Source organism: Chiloscyllium punctatum, chromosome 5 (assembly GCF_047496795.1).
Source record: "Chiloscyllium punctatum isolate Juve2018m chromosome 5, sChiPun1.3, whole genome shotgun sequence".
Classification (NCBI taxonomy): Eukaryota; Metazoa; Chordata; class Chondrichthyes; order Orectolobiformes; family Hemiscylliidae; genus Chiloscyllium; species Chiloscyllium punctatum.
Window position 1 is genome coordinate 133,007,006 of NC_092743.1, and position 20,882 is coordinate 133,027,887.

Sequence of the window (20,882 nt, forward strand, 5' to 3'; positions counted from 1 at the left end):
TTGTCACAACCAAGACAAATGTTTCTTCTGTTACCAGCTGGAATATGTGTACCTGCCCTTTAATTGCCATACCTCTTACTGGGGTTGTGCATTATAAAGGTGCATTCACTATGTGGATTATGTAGCAATTACATTTTGAATGTTCAACACATCAATACTTAATGCTTGTTTAACATTTACCTACACATGACTTGAGGTTCTGGCCTAACTGGGAAAGATGCCCTACATCCTGACGTCCCTTTTCTTGTAGTCGCCTTCCTTGGTCTACTGCATGTGTTATATACTGATATACAAAGACATATTCATAAAGGGAAGAAAGCTGAAGATATACAACTCCCTTTGAAAGCTCAACATCAGGATTCAGCCAAATGTGAGGACCTACAGTAATTTGTTCTCTGCAGTAGAAAAGCTCATGAGCAACCTGAATTCACAAACTCTCCCAGATACAAAAATTATTATGAAACATAGTTTTGCTCCTGAAAACACTTAGTAAGTGAACAGCGAAAAAGTAAAGAACTCCAGATGCTGAAAATCAGAAACAAAGCCAGAAGTAGCTGGGAAAACTCAGCACTTCTGGCAGCATCTGTGGAGAGAAAACAGAGTTAACATTTCAGAACTCCTGTTCTGAAGAAGGGTCACTGGACCCGAAACGTTACCTCTGCTTTCTCTCCATAAATGCTGCCAGACCTGCTGAGTTTTACCAGCAATTTCTGACTCAGTATTTGAAAATGCGCTTCCACCATCTGCCTGAACTTTGGTGCAAATTGTAGAGGCTGAAGCGGGTGATGGTCCAGCACTATAGCTTCCATTCCAATTTAAGACCATAAGACCATAAGACATAGGAGTGGAAGTAAGGCCATTTGGCCCATCGAGTCCACTCCACCATTCAATCATGGCTGATGGGCATTTCAACTCCACTTACCCGCATTCTCCTCGTAGCCCTTAATTCCTTGTGACATCAAGAATCTATCATTCTCTGCCTTGAAGACATTTAGCGTCCCGACCTCCACTGCCCTCTGCAGCAATGAATTCCACAGGCCCACCACTCTCTGGCTGAAGAAATGTCTCCGCAATTCTGTTCTGAATTTACCCCCTCTAATTCTAAGGCTGTGTCCACGGGTCCTAGTCTCCTCGCCTAACGGAAACAATTTCCTAGCGTCCACCCTTTCCAAGCCATGCATTATCTTGTAAGTTTCTATTAGATCTCCCCTTAATCTTCTAAACTCCAATGAATACAATCCCAGGATCCTCAGCCGTTCCTCATATGTTAGGCCTACCATTCCAGGGATCATCCATGTGAATCTCCGCTGGACATGCTCCAGTGCCAGTATGTCCTTTCTCAGGTGTGGGGACCAAAACTCGACACAGTACTCCAAATGGGGCCTAACCAGAGCTTTATAAAGTCTCAGTAGCACAACGGTGCTTTTATATTCCAACCCTCTTGAGATAAATGACAACATTGCACTCACATTCTTAATCACGGACTCAACCTGCATGTTTACCTTTAGAGAATCCTCGACCAGCACTCCCAGATCCCTTTGTACTTTGGCTTTACGATTTTTCTCACCGTTTAGAAAGTAGTCCATGCTTGCATTCTTTTTTTCAAAGTGCAAGACCTCGCATTTGCTCACATTGAATTCCATCAGCCATTTCCTGGACCACTCTCCCAAACTGTCTAGATCCTTCTGCAGCCTCCCCACTTCCTCAGTACTACCTGCCTGTTCACCTAAATTTGTACAACTTGTCCACATAAGCAGCATTACAATTACCAGAGCGTAACAGAACCTGATTAAAGTGCTGTGAGTCCTATAGTGTGAAGGTGTGCATTACAGACTTTGAGTCCAGTGACTTGAACTCAAATGTCAATGAAGCCTCATTTCTGACCATCCATATGGTAGTTCGTAAAACAGCATTGAACTGTTTCTGCAGTATGGTAGTCATCACATTTCCCTAATGTGCAAAAGGTTCCCTCTTCAACAGTGGGCAGAAACATTAATGAAACTTACTTATCAAAGTAGGAAGAAAATTTGAAAACAGGTAAGGGTGATTTTCTGCACAGATTCTTCTGATTGTTTTTTCAGCCTCAGCAAAAGCTGAAACCTTTTTCCCACTCCTGGGATAATTTGATCCCTTTCAATCATAGAATGCCTACAGTGCCTAAAGAAGTCATTTTTGCATTAACCCTCTGAAGATTACCTCTCCCAGACTCAGGACCTCCACCTTATCCCTGGAATCCCTCATTCCCCATGGCCAATCTATCTCGCTTGCACCTCCCTAGGTATAATGGGCCAATTTAACATGGCCAATTCGCCTAACCTGTACATCTTTGTACTGTGGGAGGAAACTGGAGCATCCAACAGAACCTCACACAGACACGGGGAGAACGTGCAAACTCCATACAGAGTTGCCCAAGGCTTGAATTGAACCCAAGTCCCTAGTGCTGTGAGGCAGCAGCGTTAACTACTGTGCCACCCACATTTGCTTCTGTTTCTATTGAAATTCCTGTTTTAGAATCTCTCTTTCTCCCTGTCACTGATACCTTCAAGTGGTTATTTTACTACATTTCTACTTCCCAGCAAAAGACTTGTTCATTCAACAAGATATCTCTCTCTCTCTTCCTGTCCTTGAACAGGTTCAGTGTCTCTTCATCTCTCCAGTGTTCAGACCCTCATCCCTTTCTCAAGCAGTGAACGGAGCCAATCTTGGTATCTGTCACAGTGTCCAACTGGATTTCTTCTCTCTAAAATATGTGCACCATTCTTTATCTTTAATTGGTGTAAAAAGGGACAAAAAAGGAATGTTTTCTGCCTCTTACACACAGTCTCTCTTGTCTCAACATGATCTCTCCGCCAACAGTCTCTCACATCCCATGAAAACCCATCTCCTTCTAATGCATAGAACCCCTACAGTGTGGAAAGAGATAATTTGGCCCACTGAAGATACAGTGACCCTTTGAGGAGCATCCCACTCAGCCCTCTACCCTATCCCCATAAGCCTCCATTCAGCATGGATAATGCACACTAACCTGCACATCACAGACAATGTCGCATGGTTAACCCACCCTAACCTGCACATCACAGACAATGTCGCATGGTTAACCCACCCTAACCTGCACATCACAGACAATGTCACATTGCTAACCCACCCTAACCTGCACATAACAGCTAATGTCACACGGCTAACCCAACCTAACCTGCACATAACAGCTAATGTCACACGGCTAACCCAACCTAACCTGCACATCACAGACAATGTCGCATGGTTAACTGACCCTAACCTGCACACCACAGACAATGTCACATGGCTAACTCACCCTAACCTGCACACCACAGACAATGTTGCATGGCTAACTCACCCTAACCTGCACACCACAGACAATGTCGCATGGCTAACTCACCTTAACCTGCACATCACAGACAATGTCACATTTTTAACCCACCCTAACCTGCACATAACAGCTAATGTCACATGGCTAACCCACCCGAACCTGCACATCACAGAAAATGTCACGTGGCTAACCCACCCGAACCTGCACATCACAATGTCACATTGCTAACCCACACTATCCTGCACATGACAGGCAATGTCGCAGGGCTAACCCACCCTACTCTGCACATCACAATGTCACATGACTAACCCACCCTAAACCTGCACATCACAGACAATGTTACATGGCTAACCCACCCAAACCTGCACTTCACAGACAATGTCATATGGCTAACCCACCCTAACCTGCACATCACAAACAATGTCCCATGGCTAACCCACCCAAACCTGCACTTGAAACGTGGTGCCACTGTTTAAGAAGGACGGTAAAGACAAGCCGGGGAACTATAGACCGGTGAGCCTGACGTCGGTGGTGGGCAAGTTGTTGGAGGGAATCCTGAGGGGCAGGATGTACATGTATTTGGAAAGGCAAGGACTGATTAGGGATAGTCAACATGGCTTTGTGCGTGGGAGATCATGTCTCACAAACTTGACTGAGTTTTTTGAAGAAGTAACAAAGAAGATTGATGAGGGCAGAGCAGTAGATGTGATCTACATGGACTTCGGTAAGGCGTTCGACAAGGTTCCCCTTGGGAGACTGATTAGCAAGGTTAGATCTCACAGAATACAGGGAGAACTAGCCATTTGGATACAGAACTGGCTGAAAGATAGAAGACAGAGGGTAGTGGTAGAGGATTGTTTTTCAGACTGGAGGCCTGTGACCAGTGGAGTGCCACAAGGATCGGTGCTGGGCCCACTACTTTTTGTCATTTACATAAATGATTTGGATGTGAGCATAAGAGGTACAGTTAGTAAGTTTGCAGATGACACCAAAATTGGAGGTGTAGTGGACAGCGAAGCGGGTTACCTCAGATTACAACAGGATCTTGACCAGATGGGAAAATGGGCTGAGAAGTGGCAGATGGAGATTAATTCAGATAAATGTGAGGTGCTGCATGTCGGGATAGCAAATCTTAGCAGGATTTATACACTTAATGGTAAGGTCCTAGGGAGTGTTGCTGAACAAAAAGACCTTGGAGTGCAGGTTCATAGCTCCTTGAAAGTGGAGTCACAGGTAGATAGGATAGTAAAGAAGGCGTTTGGTATGCTTTCCTTTATTGGTCAGAGTATTGAGTACAGGAGTTCGGAGGTCATTGTGCAGCTGTACAGGACATTGGTTAGGCCACTGTTGGAATATTGCGTGCAATTCTGATCTCCTTCCTATCGGAAAGATGTTGTGAAACTTGAAAGGGTTCAGAAAAGATTTACAAGGATGTTGCCAGGTTTGGACGATCTGAGCTACAGGGAGAGGCTGAACAGGCTGGGGCTGTTTTCCCTAGAGTATCGGAGGCTGAGAGGTGACCTTATAGAGGTTTACAAAATTATGAGGGGCATGGATAGGATAAATTGACAAAGTCTTTTCCCTGGGGTCGGGATGTCCAGAACTAGAGGGCATAGGTTTAGGGTGAGAAGGAAAGATATAAAAGAGACCCAAGGGGCAACTTTTTCACACAGAGGGTGGTACATGTATGGAATGAGCTGCCAGAGGATGTAAGTGAGGCTGGTACAATTGCAACATTTAAATGGCATTTGGATGGGTATATGATAAGAAGGGTTAGGAGGGATATGGGCCGGGTGCTGGCAGGTAGGACTAGATTGGGTTGGGATATCTGGTCGGCATGGACGGGTTGGACCGAAGGGTCTGTTTCCATGCTGTATATCTATATGACTCTATAACTCTATTACAGACAATGTCACATGGCTAACTCACCCGAACCTGCACATCATAGACAATGTCACATGGCTAACCCACCCTATCCTGCACACGACAGACAATGTTGCATGGCTAACCCACCCTAACCTGCACATCACAGACAATGTCACATGGCTAATCCACCCTAACCTGCACATCACAGACAATGTCACATGGTTATCCCACACTAACCTGCACATCACAGACAATGTCGCATGGCTAACCCACCCTAACCTGCACATCACAGACAATGTCGCATGGCTAACCCACCCTAACCTGCACACCACAGACAATGTTGCATGGCTAACCCACCCTAATCTGCACTGACAGCTAATGTCAAATGGCTCGCCCACCCTAACCTGTACATGACAGACAATGTAGCATGGCTAACACACCCTAACCTGCACTTGACAGACAATGTAGCATGGCTAACCCACCCAAAACTACACACAACAGACAATGCCGCATGGCTAACCCACCCTAACCTGCACTTGACAGACAATGTAGCATGGCTAACACACCCTAACCTGCACTTGACAGACAATGTAGCATGGCTAACCCACCCAAACCTACACACAACAGACAATGCCGCATGGCTAGCACACCCTAACCTGCACTTGACAGGCAATGTTACATGACTAACCCACCCTAACCTGCACATCACAGACAATGTCTCAAGACTAACCCAACCTGACCTGCACATGACAGACAATGTCGCATGGCTAACTCACCCTAGCCTGCACATCTCTTGACTGTGGGAGAAAAGAGATGCATTTGGAGGAAACCCATGCAAACAGACAGAGAATGTGCAAATTCCACACGAACAGTCTCCTGAGGCTGGAATCAAACCTGGGTCTCTGGCACTGTGAGGCAGCAGTGCTAATCATTGAGCCATCGTGTCACCAATAAGAGCCACTGTGCTGACCATTCTTGGTCATCAAAATATCCCTTTTCCTTATCTCAGCCTGCTTTTGTCATCCCACACCACCTCACACCACCCTCCCCACTTCAAAAAGCCATCTTTCTATCAAAACAATATATTTAGCTTTCACTCTCCATATTCCTTCACAGACACTCTCTGCTTTAACATTTATTTCTCCTTAAATATAATCTGAAGTGCCATTCAGCTCTTACTAAATGTTCAACAACAACAAAAAAACACATGTTCCTTTAAGCTTGAAACTCATATTTTAACTATTAAGTAATTTAAGCCAAAAAGAATTATTGAAGCTCTTTCAGCAAATTATTTTATAAAGCATCATTAAAATTTACATTCTGAATCAGGCAGGAAATGTTTGTAGTGGAACTAGTTCCTAAATACACCAATTTAGTTTTTAAAGGCTTCAATTATAATTGAGGGAATAATCCTGAAAATTGACTGAAGTGGAATATTACAAGGTTTGTTTTTAAACAAAGCTTTCCTGGATTTCTTTTTCACACACTCTTGTAATTTTTGATTGCATCAGATTTGGGTATCGGCCACACAGCTGTGCTGCAGACAACTGTTGTGGGGTTGACACATGTGAATAGGTCAAATTGGGTCACGTTGGGTTCAGAGGGGTAAATAAGTTAAGACTAGGAAGCAACCGAACACAGAGTAATTTCAGTCAGGAAAGTGTTGAGACACAGGTCAGATATCGCCTGGAGCTGAACAGTACAGGATGGCAAAAGTGGAAATACAGCATACTGGGAGCTCTCTGTGTGGGCTATAATTTTTTTTGAAAGCAAATTTGAGTATACAAGAACATAAGAGGTAGGAGCAGGAGTAGGCCATCAGGCCCCTTGGGCCTGCTCCACCATTCAATATCATCATGGCTGATCTTGTTGTGGCCTGAGCTCCACTTATCCGTGCTCTCACTATAACCCTTAATTCCTTTACTGTTCAAAAAAATTATATATCTTATCTTAAAAATATTCAATGAGGAAACCTCAACTACTTCAATGGGCAGGGAATTCTACAGATTCACAACCCTCTGGGTGAAGAAGTTTGTCCTCAATTCAGTTGTAAATCTGCTTGCCCTAATTCGGAGGCTGTGCCCCCCTCTCCCGCCCCCCCCATCCCCAGCTGAATTTCACCCACTAGTGAAAACATCCTCCCTGTTTCTATCTTATCTATTCCCTTCATAATTTTATTTGTTTCTATAAGATCCCCCCTCATTCTTCTAAATTCCAACGAATATAATCCCAGTCTACTCAATCTCTCCTCATACGCCAACCCTCTCAACTCCAGAATCAACCCAGTGAACCCCCTCTGCACCCCCTCCAGGGTCAGTACATCCTTTCTCAAGTAAGGAGACTAAAAGGTGTGGCCTCACCAGCACCCACTACAGCCTGCAACATAACCTCCCTGCTTTTAATCTCAATCCTTTTAGCAACGAAGGACAAAATTTCATTTGCCTTTTTAATTACCTGTTGTACCTGCAGACCAACCTTCAGTGAGTCATGCACAAGGACACCCAGTTTCCTCTGCACAGCATCAGGCTGCATTTTTTTTACCATTCAAATAATAGTCCTTTGTACTGTTATTGCTACCAAAATGGATGACTTCACATTTACCGATATTCTACTCCATCTGCCAGACCTTTGCCCACTCACAAACTATGTCCCTCTGCAAAGTTTCATAGTCCTCTGCACACTTTGCTCTACCACTCACCCTACTGTCATATTCAGACTTTGACACATTACACATAGTCGCCAAGTCCAAATCATATGTGTAGATTGTAAATAATTGCAGTCCCAACACTGATCCCTGAGGCACACCACTAGTCACAGATCGCCAACCAGAAAAGCACTCATTTATCCTCACCCTTTGTTGGTTAACTACTCCTCTATCCATGCTAAAACATTGCCTGTAAAGCCATGCATCTTCATCTTATGCAACAGTGTTTTGCTGAATGCCTTTTGGAAATCTAGATACACCATATCTACTAGGTCCCCGTTGCCCATGCTGCTCGTAATGGCTTCACAGAATGCCAGTAAATCAGCTAAATATGACCTTCCTTTCATGAACCCATACTACGGATGGCCAATGGGACAATTACTATCTAGATGTCTTGCTATTTCTATCTTGATGATAGATTAAGCATTTTCCCAACTCGAGAAGTTAAGCTAACCGGCCTATAAATTCCCCACCTTTTGTTTGGCTCCTTTTTTAAACAGTGGTGTCACATTTTCTGTTTTCCAATTTGCTGGAACTGTCCCAGAGTTCAGGTAGATAGCTGTAAAATGAAGCTGAAGTTTGTGAACAGGTTGTTGCCAAGGGAGCAAGCCTCCGAACCCACTGGGAGACCTGCAGATCGATCATTGAACTAATTTGATTTCTTCCTGCAATTTTTCACACCAAAGAAAAGTATAAGAGTGATGTCTCTGAGAGGGAAAAGGAACAGATATTTCATGGACAATCTTTTAACTTCACATTTCTAATGAAAGTTTTGCTCTCCATTAATGAAAATTGAAAACTTAGAGCCACAGAAATATAGAACAGTGAAGGAAGCCATTTGATCCATTGTGTCATCTCTCCTTTCACCTGACTAAGCGATGCTCTTCCCCAATCCATTTTTGACTTTTTATTACCCTCCTTCATTGACTGTAACTGTGTTGATCCTCTTTTTTAGCTTTCTTATTTTTTTGAAGTCCTTCTCTCAATTTCTCATAGATTTGTTTTTCTCTTCTTCTCGTACTTTTTAAATTTCATTCACGAGGTGAGGGACACCGGCAAGGCCAGCATTTATTGCGCGTCCATAAATGCCCAGAGGTTAGTTTTGAGTCAACCACATTGGTCTGGAGTCTCATGTAGGCCAGACTAGTTAAGGATGGTAGATCCCTTCCCTAAAGGACATTAGCAAACCAGATGGGATTTTCCCCTGACAATTGACAATGGCTTTATCAATAGATTCTTAATCATCAATTATTATTGAATTTAAATTCTACCATCCTGCCCTGGCAAAATTCAAACCTGAGTCCCCGAGACATTACCTGGGTCTCTGGTTAACAGTCCAGTGATAATACCGCTAGGCTATCACCTCCCCTTATTCTATGACTTGATGTATTAACAACTTTCAAAAGCTCTATTTATTGGAATATTGTCAGATTTCATGTTTCATTTCTCTTATACCTGAGTTCTGAAGAAGTCATATTGAACTTGAAATGTTAACTGCTTTTTTCCAGCTCTGTAGTTCTCTCTGTAGTCTCTCTCTCTTACCCTCAACTCTCTCAGCTCCATCATATCAGGTGAAAACCTCCCTCACTGCTTCACTTACTACCTCTGCCATTTCTGACAATGCATGCTGTTTCTGTTCAGATGCAGTCACGTCCCTTCACATACGGCCCTCACTTTTCCACAATTGGTTCTATGCCCCAGGACAATGAGCACCAGACTCCTAATACAGCCTAGCAGCTTTGCACATGACCAAAAGCAAAATGCTGAGGATGCTGGAAATCTGAAGTTAACACAGAGGCCACTGCGGAAACTCAGCAGGTCTGGCAGCATCTGTGGAGAGAGAAACAGCAAACATTTCAAGTCTGATATGATTCTTCTGCAGAACATGAGTTTGAGAGAAATGAGGCATGACAATATCCGAATGATAGGATTCCCCACTGTGCCATTTTCTTATTTTTGCAGTCTGTATGCCTCACGCTTCTTTAATTAGTCCATCACTAGAGTGTACTGCTCAGAAATGTCCATCTTCTGAATTCACCCCTTATTTGTCCAACATTATGGCTCGAATCTTCCAGGCAGCAATAATCGCTGATGGATTGCCATCCACTTTGATTTGTTTCAGCCATGTCAGAGCTCTGAATTCCCTGACAGGGACTTCTGAACTTGGCCTCTTTGGAGCTGTACAGCATAGTTTGTATCAGAGCTATTTTTTATACTGCTAGACTGCTAGGGATGTCACGCTGCTGCCACCTTTCATGATACAGCTGCTGTTTCCTGATAAGTTCCTTCAGGAATCTGCTGCAGAGCTTTGGGAGATTTAGCCAGCTTTTCAAAGTGCCAATGAATGAAGCAAGCTGGAGTGATAGGATGACACGGTAGGGTAGGGTAGAAAGGTGCTAGGTGGGCGTTATGGGTTGGAATGTAAGGGGGTAGCATGGCAGGAATGGTAGATGACAGGGTATTAGGGTGGCGAGGTTGGGTCAGGTGGGAAACTGTAGGGGAGTCACATCACGAGATAGGGAGTCAGGGGTCAGGGTGAGTAAGAGTGTCAGACTGCAGTCAGAAAGGGTCTAGGGGGTGGTCAGAAGATTGGAGGGAATTGGACAATCAGGAAGAGGGGTATCAGTAGGTCAGAATGCTAGAGGGTCAAGGAGGGAGTTCAGGTCATAACGGGGGTAGGTCGGATTTTGGATCATTGACCTGTACAGCTACCCAAGAATTAGATATGTCTTTCTGTCTAACATTTCCGGGGTCACTAGCTAGGGAATTACAACAGAACTGTCCCAAAGCTTCTGACTTTAACACAGAGATGGAGACTTTTCCAGAGGATCACAGGGATTAGGGCAATTGCCCATCAGAAGTTCAGACTTCTTGGGTAATTCCCACAAAGTCTGTGCATCAGGAAATCCAAGTCCTTCCAGCGCACATCTTTAGTCATACATTCACTCTCTGGCAACCCGGAGTCAGGACAATCTCAGCCTTTTAGTTAGATTGGGTAACTAGGGGGACCTCTGCACCAGTGACTTCTGTTTTTTTCCACCACCCCTGCAGATGCTTCCATCCTTCAATGTTCCAATTTTATTTCTCTCTTGCTCTGTCTTATGGGTTGCCTTATGCATCTTAAATAGAGTGCAATACAAAAACCCCTTTCTGACTGCAGTTGACAATTGCTATTTAAGACATAAGCCCTCTGCGAAAGGGAAGCAACTTTTCTGCACTCAGTGCAAATGTACAGCCCCTGAATATAAAAAGCACTGTGCTGAATTTAGATCAACTGCATGGTGCAGTATGATTGGTGGTAGGGTGATCGAAATTGGTCTCCCTTCCTTGTTGGCACAGTATTATTGAGCTGAGGGCACCAATCATGACTCACAGAGGCAGCTGGCTTCCCACAGCTAGGTCATCCAGCTTGGAGATTAGACTCATAGAATCCTACAGTGTGGAAGAAGGCCATTTGGCCTATCAGCTCCACACAGACCCACCGAACGGTATCCCACCCAGACCTGTCCACCTACCCTATCCCTGTAATCCTGTATTTCCCATGGCTAAGTCATCTACACATTCCTAGATGTGGGGCAATTCAGCATGGCCAATCCACCGAACCTGCACAGTCTTTGGATGGTGGGAGGAAACTGGAGCACCCAAGGCTGGAATCAAATCTGGGTTCCTGGTGCTGTGAGGCACCACTGAGCTATCATACCGCCCCAATTAAGAGAAGGAACAGGTATTGACACACAATGGCTAATAATTGGAGAATGGAATGAGGAGTAACACGCTTCTACTTTGGGTTCCACAATAAAGGAAAGTTTTTTAAAAAACTTTTAACTTGCCTTTTGTGATATTCTCTTTGAAGATTTCTGTTTCAGCAGCCAAGCACCTGAACCTTAAGGACCACTGGATGAGATTTTCTGATGCCAATAGCAATGAACATTGAAATGTTTGCCACTGTTTCACATCAAGACTTTTCAGAGGTCTTGACCCAAGCTCATGCACATTAATTGCCTGGAAATATTAAACTTCTGATGTGGAGATCTATATTGTCCAGGTCCCTATAAAAATGTCTCCAATGCTGACGTCTGGGACAAAGACTTGGGTCTATCGTACAATACTTAACCATTTACTTACCCCAATATTTCCTACTGTTAATGTTTGGAGTTGTTCAATGATTAACAGAAGTGCTCACCTCATCAACCCACAAACCCAGCAACTCCTTCTGACCACCCCCAATGCCCCCTTCCCTGGTCACTGACCAGAAGATATGGGTGGCACGGTGGCACAGTGGTGCTGCCTCACAGCCCCAGGAACCCGGGTTCAATTCCACCCTCGAGCAACTGCATGGAGTTTGCACATTCTCCCTGTGTCTGCTTGAGTTTCCTCCGGGTACTTCGGTTTCTTCCCACAATCCAAAGATGTGCAGGTTAAATGGATTGGCCGTGCTAAATTGTTCATAGCGTCTATGGCTATGTGGGTTAGCCACACATAATGTGGGGTTACAGGGCTACGGTCGTGTGGTGGGTCTGGGTAGGATGCTCTTTGGAGGTTTAGTGCGGACTTGATGGGCTGAATGGCCTGCTTCCACACTGTAGGGATTCTATAATGATCTGGACTACCAGGTCCGAAAACCCAAAGGTAGATTTTAAGCAATGTCTTAAAGGAGGTAGAGAGGCTGAGCAGTTTAGGGAGGATATTCCATAACTTGGGGCTTGGACAACTGCAGGTACAGTCACCATGAGGAAGCAATTACCATCAGAGATCTGCAAGAACGTAAGATTAGAGAAACACAGCTATCTCAGAGATTTGTGACTTTGGAGGGGAACAAAGAGCTTGAGAGGGGTAAGACTGCACAGGAACTTGGAAACAAAGATGAGAATTTTGAAATAAATACATTTTCCAAATTTGGTAGCCAATGTAAATCAGCAAGCAAATTGGTGATAGCTGAAAAGGAGAAAGTGATGACTGCAGATGCTGGAGATCAGAGTCGAGAATGTAGTGCTGGAAAAGCACAGCTGGTCAGACAGCATCCAAAATGCAGGAGAATCAAATGTTTCAGGCATAAACCCTTCATCAAGAAGTGATAGGTGAAAAGGTCTTGCTCTCAACTGGAATACAGGCAGAGTTTCTTTGGCCTCAAGTTTACATAGGGTACACGATGGGTGCGTTGGAATCATGAGTTCTGAAGGGAACAAGAGCATCAGTAAGGGTTTCAGGAACAGATTAGCTGAGACAGGGGCAAAGTCAACTGCTTCACAATGGGAATAGACTGTCCATAAAGAAAAAATGTGGGATTGAAAGCTCACCTCTCTTAACTAATTCACTAAGTTTGTGAACAAGTTAGCATTTGGTCTCAGACTACAGCCAGTGAGAAGGATGGAGTAAGTGACTAAGGAACTTTGGAGCATACACTGACCACAATGACTTCAACATTCCCTAAAATTTAATTGTAGGAAATTTCTGCCCACCCAATACCAAATGTGAGATAAGCAGTCTAAGGATTTAGCAACAGTGGAGGAGTTGAGAAAGGGGGTGGTGAGTTAAAGCTGGACATCGCCAGGGCACAAAAGAAAATTAATATTGGGCTTTTTGATGGTCATAGAGATGTACAGCATGGAAATTGGCTATTCGGTCCAATCGTCCATGCTGACCAGATATGCTAAATTAATCTTGTCCCATTTGCCAGCACTTGGCCAATTTCCCTCTAAACCCTTCCTATTCATATACCCATCCAGATGCCTTTTAAATGTTGTAATTGTACCAACCTCCACCACTTCCTCTAACAGTTCAATCCATACATGCAACACCCTCTGTGTGAAAAATGTTGCCTCTTATTTCTTTTAAATCTTCCCCTCTTACGCTAAACTTATGCCCTCTAGTTCTGGACTCCTCCACCCCAAGGAAAAGACCTTCTCTACTTACCCTATCCATGCCCCTCATAATTTGATAAACCTCTATAAGGTCGCCCCTCAGCTCTGATGCTCCAGGGAAAACAGCCCCAGCCTGTTCAGCCTCTCCCTATAGCTCAACCCTCCAACCCTGGCAACATCTTTGTAAATCTTTGTTCAGCAACACTCCCGACGACCTTACCATTAAGTGTATAAATCCTGCTAAGATTTGCTATCCCAACATGCAGCACCTCACATTTATCTGAATTAAACTCCATCTGCCACTGCTGCAGACGGTAGTCTGTAAATGGTAAATAGAAAGTTGCCAAAGTTAGATCCTTGGGAATATGAGAAATAACACTGCGGGTGCAGAAAAAAAGAAGCAATTGTAACTAATACTCTGGCTATGATCTGACAGTTCTAAGAACTATCCAAGCGAGAGTAGTCCCAGCCAGCTGGTTAACACTAGACAGGCAGTGGCAAGGCGAGTGTCATCAAGCGTGTCAAAGGTTGCAGACAGGTCAAGGAGGATGAGAAGGAATTGTTTACAATGGTCCTAGTCCCTTGGAGTGTAATTTGTGACATGCATGAAAGCAGTTCGTGACATAGGCAGAAACATAATTGGAGGGCTTCAAGCATCAGGTTTTGGGAAGATAGGAACAGATTTGGGAGGTGACTATATGTTCAATTCAAGGATGTTGAATCAAGGATTGCTTTTTTTGACGAAGGTTTGACATGAGTTGAGATTATTAAGAACATCAGTTCATGTGAGAACTGTGGGTGAGGTGTTGAATAGGGGATGGCTCTGATTTACGCATGGAATTACCACAATATTGAAATCAGTACATAAATGCCACCCACTGCAAATATGTGCAGTCCCATTGATTGCTAAGCTTGTGTTTGTATTTTTAACATTTTAGCAACGGATTCACATATACCAATTTTAATTGGCCATATCATCCAAATTTCAGTTTCTGCATTAGTGCACAAACCTATGTTAACATCACACAACACTCAGAACACAACCGATTTATACTGTAGTTATGACAATAAGTAATCTCCTTTAAACAACAACCTTTATGTTGATGGGCAAACCATTTTGTAACTTAGCTTTCATAAAGACAGTTCAGTAATTATCAACCTGTGTGATGGAGGGGGTCAATGTTTATTGATATTACAGAATCAGCTGGTCAAATCTCTGTAATTCAACTTATTGCCTTCTGTGTAATGAATGTTTTGTCCTTTCAGTTTCTCTCCTGGTTTTTGTGACCTTTTCTACTCGGTCGCTTCTAAAGTCTGTTTTTGCTACCCTGTGTAAACATTCAAACCTCTGCCCCGAATGGTTACAAATGATGCTGATGAAAGGCTGACATCCTTTTTTTTACCATCCGTTTGTTGGTGGTCTAATTTTCTAAAGCTGCAAACCAGCTGCTGTTCAATATTGGCAACGTCACAGGGCTTTTAGAAACCTCCAGCTATCCAATCAAAACCAAACAAATGCATTTCAGTTAATGCTCATTCGATGGAACAGTTCCAATTGGCCCATTTTCAACTGACATAAGGAGTTAAAGATTGTTATTCGCAGACTCTACTGATAAATACCATTGATGATATTCGTGTGTGACATTTTCACATTTACATGATTTTAATCTGTTTATTGTAAGTGAGCTAATATTTCATTTAACATAATCGGCCAAGAAATGGCAATAAACATGTATTCACCAGTAGCACCAACATTTTTCTAACTTTATAGCTACTATCTATGGGACAAATGGGTCTGTTCTAATTTGTCATCTTTGAAAATCCAGTGCTATATGTAGTTTAACAAAAACAAAAATCAAAGTAGAATATGCATCCTCTTTAAGTAGAAATCTGTTCTGGATATAATTAAGTCGTGTTATTTTCTGAAACTCCAAACATGAAACCAGTATTATAAATATCGAGTTCTGGAAATCAGATTTGATCTGTTGACAACAGAAAATGAGATACAAATTGTTTTTCTTCCCTTAATATTCTTAGAAGTGCATAAAATATTTTAAAATTAAACACCTACCTGGAATGAGAAATTAACCTGATTCCACCCCATTTATCCTGTCTTTTCTAAAGAAATATAAATTAAATCGACAGTACTAGAATGGAAAAGTAATGCATTGGACTAACTCCAAGGAGCTTGGCTGACCCAAAGATGCTCGAATCGCAATGCTTGTTCCAGAATCTTAAAGAGAAAGCGGGAAAAGCAAGAAGAGACCGTTAAACAGAAACAAAGAGAGAGCCAAAGAGAGAGGGAGAGAGAGAGATCAACCCTGAACTCCCTCCCTATTTTCAACATTTATGTTTTTAATATGATTTTAAAAAAGGGTTGAGGTGCCCCACACCATTTAATGAGCTATTAATCCACTCAACTGAAGTTACCATAACCTTTTAGGTTTGGTAACTGTCACAATCTGCCCATACAAACTCCATGGAATTCATGTGCACAGGAGCATCATCCACCTGGTAGTGCTGTGACTAGGAATCTCTTACTTTTACGCTATTCCTACACTTTGTCACACTGCAACTATAGAGTGTGCATTCCCAGCATGTGTTGGTGCAGTGCCCATCTCAATATTGCCGGGGAACTACCTGCATAAAAGATGACACAGACCATTGCTAACACTGCCATACCCTCTTCTCTGAAAAAAAACTTGAATTTCTTAAATGAAAATGGAAATGCTGAAGTATATTTAGAATCATGCGATTCTGACAGACACTTAGATAACTGTCTCAAGATGTGTTTGGAATGCTTCAAAACGCAGCACTCTCTAATCTGACAGAAGACTGGAAGGACTTTTGGCAATATTCGTATTCATTTATGGAATATGGGTTTCATTGGTTAGGCCAGAACTTATTGCCCATCCCTAATTGCTCTTAAAGCACGTGATAGGCAGCTCCAAAACCTGCTACAGCCCACGTGATGCAGGTAAATTCACAGTACTGTGAGGAAGTAAATTCCAGGAGTTTGACCACACGCAGTGAAGGAATGGCAAGATAATTCTAAGCCAAGATACTAAGCGGTACTTGCAGGTAGTAGGGTTGTTCCCACGTATCTGCTACCTTTGTCCTTCTAGATGGTAAAGGTGCTGCTGAAGGAATCTGTGTGTGAGTTACTGCTGTGTATCCTTGACTGATCCGGTGTCGTGTCTTCTCTCAACAGTGTGTGATGAGATACTATATAGGGCAATGAACCATTCTGATAAGTGCAGCAAAGGTGCAGCATGGGCTTGCAAGGGCTAACAGGTGAGAATCAGTGAGGGGAAAAGGACAGAGAGGGTTCAGAAAAGGGATGACAAATAAGGGACAGCAAGCACCAGGTGCTGAGTGCCAACAAACACACAGATGCAAAACCAGTTCTGGCACGAGCTGGTGGCCACATATCGATGACATCAACAGTGGGAGAAACCATGCCATGACTGACAGGCACTGTAACGGCTGAATCCACTTGCATGAACTGTTCCTGCACTTGGTCATCAGCAGTGGGAGCTAACTGCATTGTTGTCATTTGTTAGTTACCTCAAGTCACTTAGTTCCAGTTGAAATGAAGAATTTGACAGGTTCCCAAAGTTTGCTTTCTGACTTTTGATGATCCATTTCAACACATTGACAGACACACACACATACATACACACACACACACAAACTTCCCCCATACACACACACACCCCAAACACACACACAGGCATCTGTGGACACACAGAGACATGTATACACACACACTCAGAAGCATCTGTGGACACACAGAGACATGTATACACACACATACAATGGCACATGTGGACACAAAGACACACAGAGACATATACACACACACATACACAGGCTTCTGTGGACACACAAAGACACACAGGCACATGTACATATACACATACACATACAAAGACACCTGTAAACACACAGAGACACACAGGCACATGTGTACACATGCACACACGGGCATCTGTTGACACACAGAGACATGTATACACACACACACACAGGTATCTGTGGATACACAGAGACATTCACATACACACACACATACACAGGCTTCTATGGACACACAAAGACACACAGAGACATGTACATACACACACACATACACAGACTTCTGTGGACACACAAAGACACACAGGCACATATACTTACACACACACACACAAAGACACCTGTGGATACACAGAGACACACAGGCACATGTACATACACACACACACACAAAGACACCTGTAGACACACAGAGACACACAGGCACATGTACATACACACACACACACACAAAGACACCTGTAGACACACAGAAACACATAGGCACATGTACATACACACACACAAAGACACCTGTAAACACACAGAGACACACAGGCACATGTGTACACACGCACAAATAGAACCTGTGAACATAGAAAGACACAGAGAGACATGTATACACACACATACAAAGAGGATCTGTAGACAGAGAGACACACAGCCACACACAGACAGAGACAGAAAAGTACATACACTGACACTACGTAAAACAAAATACTGCAGATGCTGGAACTCTGAAACAGACTCGAATGCTGGAGAAACTCAGCAGGGCTGACAGCTCCTGGACAGAACAGTCTCTGTGTTTGTCACACAGGCAAACCTAATCAGTTCCTCCTGCATTGTAGCAGTATTGCATTTTCATTCAAATATCATTTTATTTGCATTCATGGAATTGCCTGTTAGTGAATTCATTAAAAGGACATTCAATCTTAGACCAATCTCTTTCAGCAATTCATTTCCAGTGCACCAGTAAATCGTTCAATATCCCCTTTTAGGTTTGACGTTTTTTTCCTGGGAACCCGAAACTAAAAGAAGTGGATTTTGTGTTAAAAAAAAAACCCCATTGTATTTGTCGTGCTTTGAAGACGTTTCCCCGGCAGGGGGTGTGAAGCTACTGAGAACAATGAAGTAAACTCAGGGTGTTAGGCATGTGTCAGTTGTGAAGCCTTCATGATTTACTGATTGATGACAGAACACGCCAGTGGGGCGGGATGATGTTCAAATACGAGACAATGAACTCACCATGTACTCCATATTCGCTGAAGGGGGGTTGACTTGACTTCGAACCTTGTTGTGGTAGTCGAGAATAACCGATTTGTCAGTTGGGGAGATGTACCGTCTCCGCCTGACTTTCGGGATACCCCCCGGTGCCAGGTATTCTCTCCCGGACCACGCTTTCCCGTTGAAGTTTGAGGAGACCAGCGCGCTGGAGATATTCACTGAAGACACAAATGCACTTGCTCCACATAGGGCACAGAGTAACCTGATCAGGCACAGCGTGGAACTCGACCTCATGATGGCCAGTCGAAGGTTGACAACAGTGCCCTGCAAATCAGATGTTAGACTGAATAAAGAAATCAAAAGTGTGCAAGGTAGTTTAACAGGAAGACGCAGTTTCAGTCGTTTGCATGTAATGCAGTGGAGATGGGGTCACATCCTTCATTCATGACATTATTCCTCGAAAGCAAATTAGTGGAAACATTCAGACAAAATTCAGCAACTAATTAAAAAAAATAAATCGTATATGCCTTACTGGCCAATGCAAATTTCTATTAAGAATATTTTCCCTCGGATTTCTTACTTTGATGTTATTTAGTGTAAGGATAAATTTAGCTCACCTCTTGCGTGCAGCCAGACACTGGCAAAATGTCCTTCCAAATTTCAAAGTCCGTCTGGAAGGAGTCTTGTGAGGTATTGTGCGATCGGGGTGAGGTAAGGCTGTCAGTGATGTGGGATGGGGCGTGATAGGAACCTTGCGAGAGAGGGGGCTTTCTGCTGGACCGTCGCTGGGCTTTTATAACCGGCAGAGCGTTTCAGGAAGGCAAACTCCCGCTCTCTGATGATGGTGTCTCTTTAACTCTTCGTGGTCCCTGAATCACCCAATGCGTTCATCGTCGCCCCTCTCACTCGCCAGAATCCTCACCCACTGAGCTTTAGTTTTGCAAACCGCGTGTGTGTGTGTGTGTAATTTGGAAACCCGGTCGGAGAGCAGGACACGGTACTCCTTGTCAGTATAAAGTGTGAACCGTGTGTCACACTGTGCACCGTCATTTTTTTTCTCTCTCTGTTCCTGCAGGCAATGTTTTAAATGCAGGCGATTTGAAAACGGTGCAAGCTGTTATTCACAATTTTGAACGAGGATGGGTATTGGGTCGAACCGATTGCCTTAGAAGTGCACGAAACAAGGTTACCCAAACCACGTTCGAATGGAAATTTCTAGAAATAAGCAAAGCTCGAGAGTGGCCCTCTGAGGATGGCTGTGCAATCCGATTTCAAAAGTTTAAAGCGTTCATCGGTTATAGAAAACAGCTCCATCTGGTTCAGCACCTGCGTTGGGAGGTTTACAAACGTGAGAGGCTCTTGTGCTAAATCCGAAGCGCGCTACAAATCGGGACAGAGTTAGAATGACAGTTTAAACCATGGTGGGGGGATATTGCATTCGGCATTCACACATGCAAACACCTCCTTATGCCTCATCTGCTGTGGGCCGCTTAATACCGTTTCAGCCACAATAGAAGGGATTTGGGGAATGGGGAAGGGAATGGAAATTTTTGTTTTGAAGTGTGTGTGTTTACATTTGATTGAAGATTCGGCGGGGGATGAGCAGCCCCTTTTGCCCCCCCAAATGGAACCCAATATTTGACGATGTTTCCCAGCCCAGAGAGGGTGTGTTGTCAGCACAATACAACAGCACCCGGGAAAACTAGCAAAGCAGGGAACCCCGGTACCAGGATCTGGAAATGCCAGTTTCCCGGCACAGCTTACCATCTGTGCCAACGTTCGGCTTCAAGCAGCTCATGTGTGAGTCAGACGGAATTCCAGCCAAACCACGCAGGGGGACAAACCGTGCTCTTTTGAGGGTTTCTTTTTTTTTACACGCACAGTAATGTTTCATGTTTTCGTATTCACACACTCGAGGCAAACGCTATCAGTTTAGGAAATCAGACTCTGCAACACGGCAGGAGGCCATTCCACCCCCTCAACTCCTCGACTGTGTCCCCAATGGTGCTCCATTCTGACCCTCCCCGTACACCGAATGGATCCTGTTTATTGAATTTGTACA

At 43.7% G+C, this 20,882-nt stretch overlaps 1 protein-coding gene across 1 annotated transcript in view; it reads right to left on the bottom strand.

Annotated features, from left to right (window-relative positions):
• pi15b (peptidase inhibitor 15b) overlaps positions 1 to 20,094 on the bottom strand; it is a 39,755-nt gene extending 19,661 nt beyond the window's left edge. The window contains exons 1-2 of the mRNA XM_072571380.1: positions 19,438 to 20,094; positions 18,842 to 19,144 (exon numbers count right to left, since the gene is read on the bottom strand). Coding sequence (XP_072427481.1) covers positions 18,842 to 19,114 — 273 coding nt within the window. The 5' untranslated portion in view covers positions 19,115 to 19,144; positions 19,438 to 20,094. The remainder of the gene's footprint in view (positions 1 to 18,841; positions 19,145 to 19,437) is intronic.
• Positions 20,095 to 20,882: the final 788 nt, after the last annotated feature.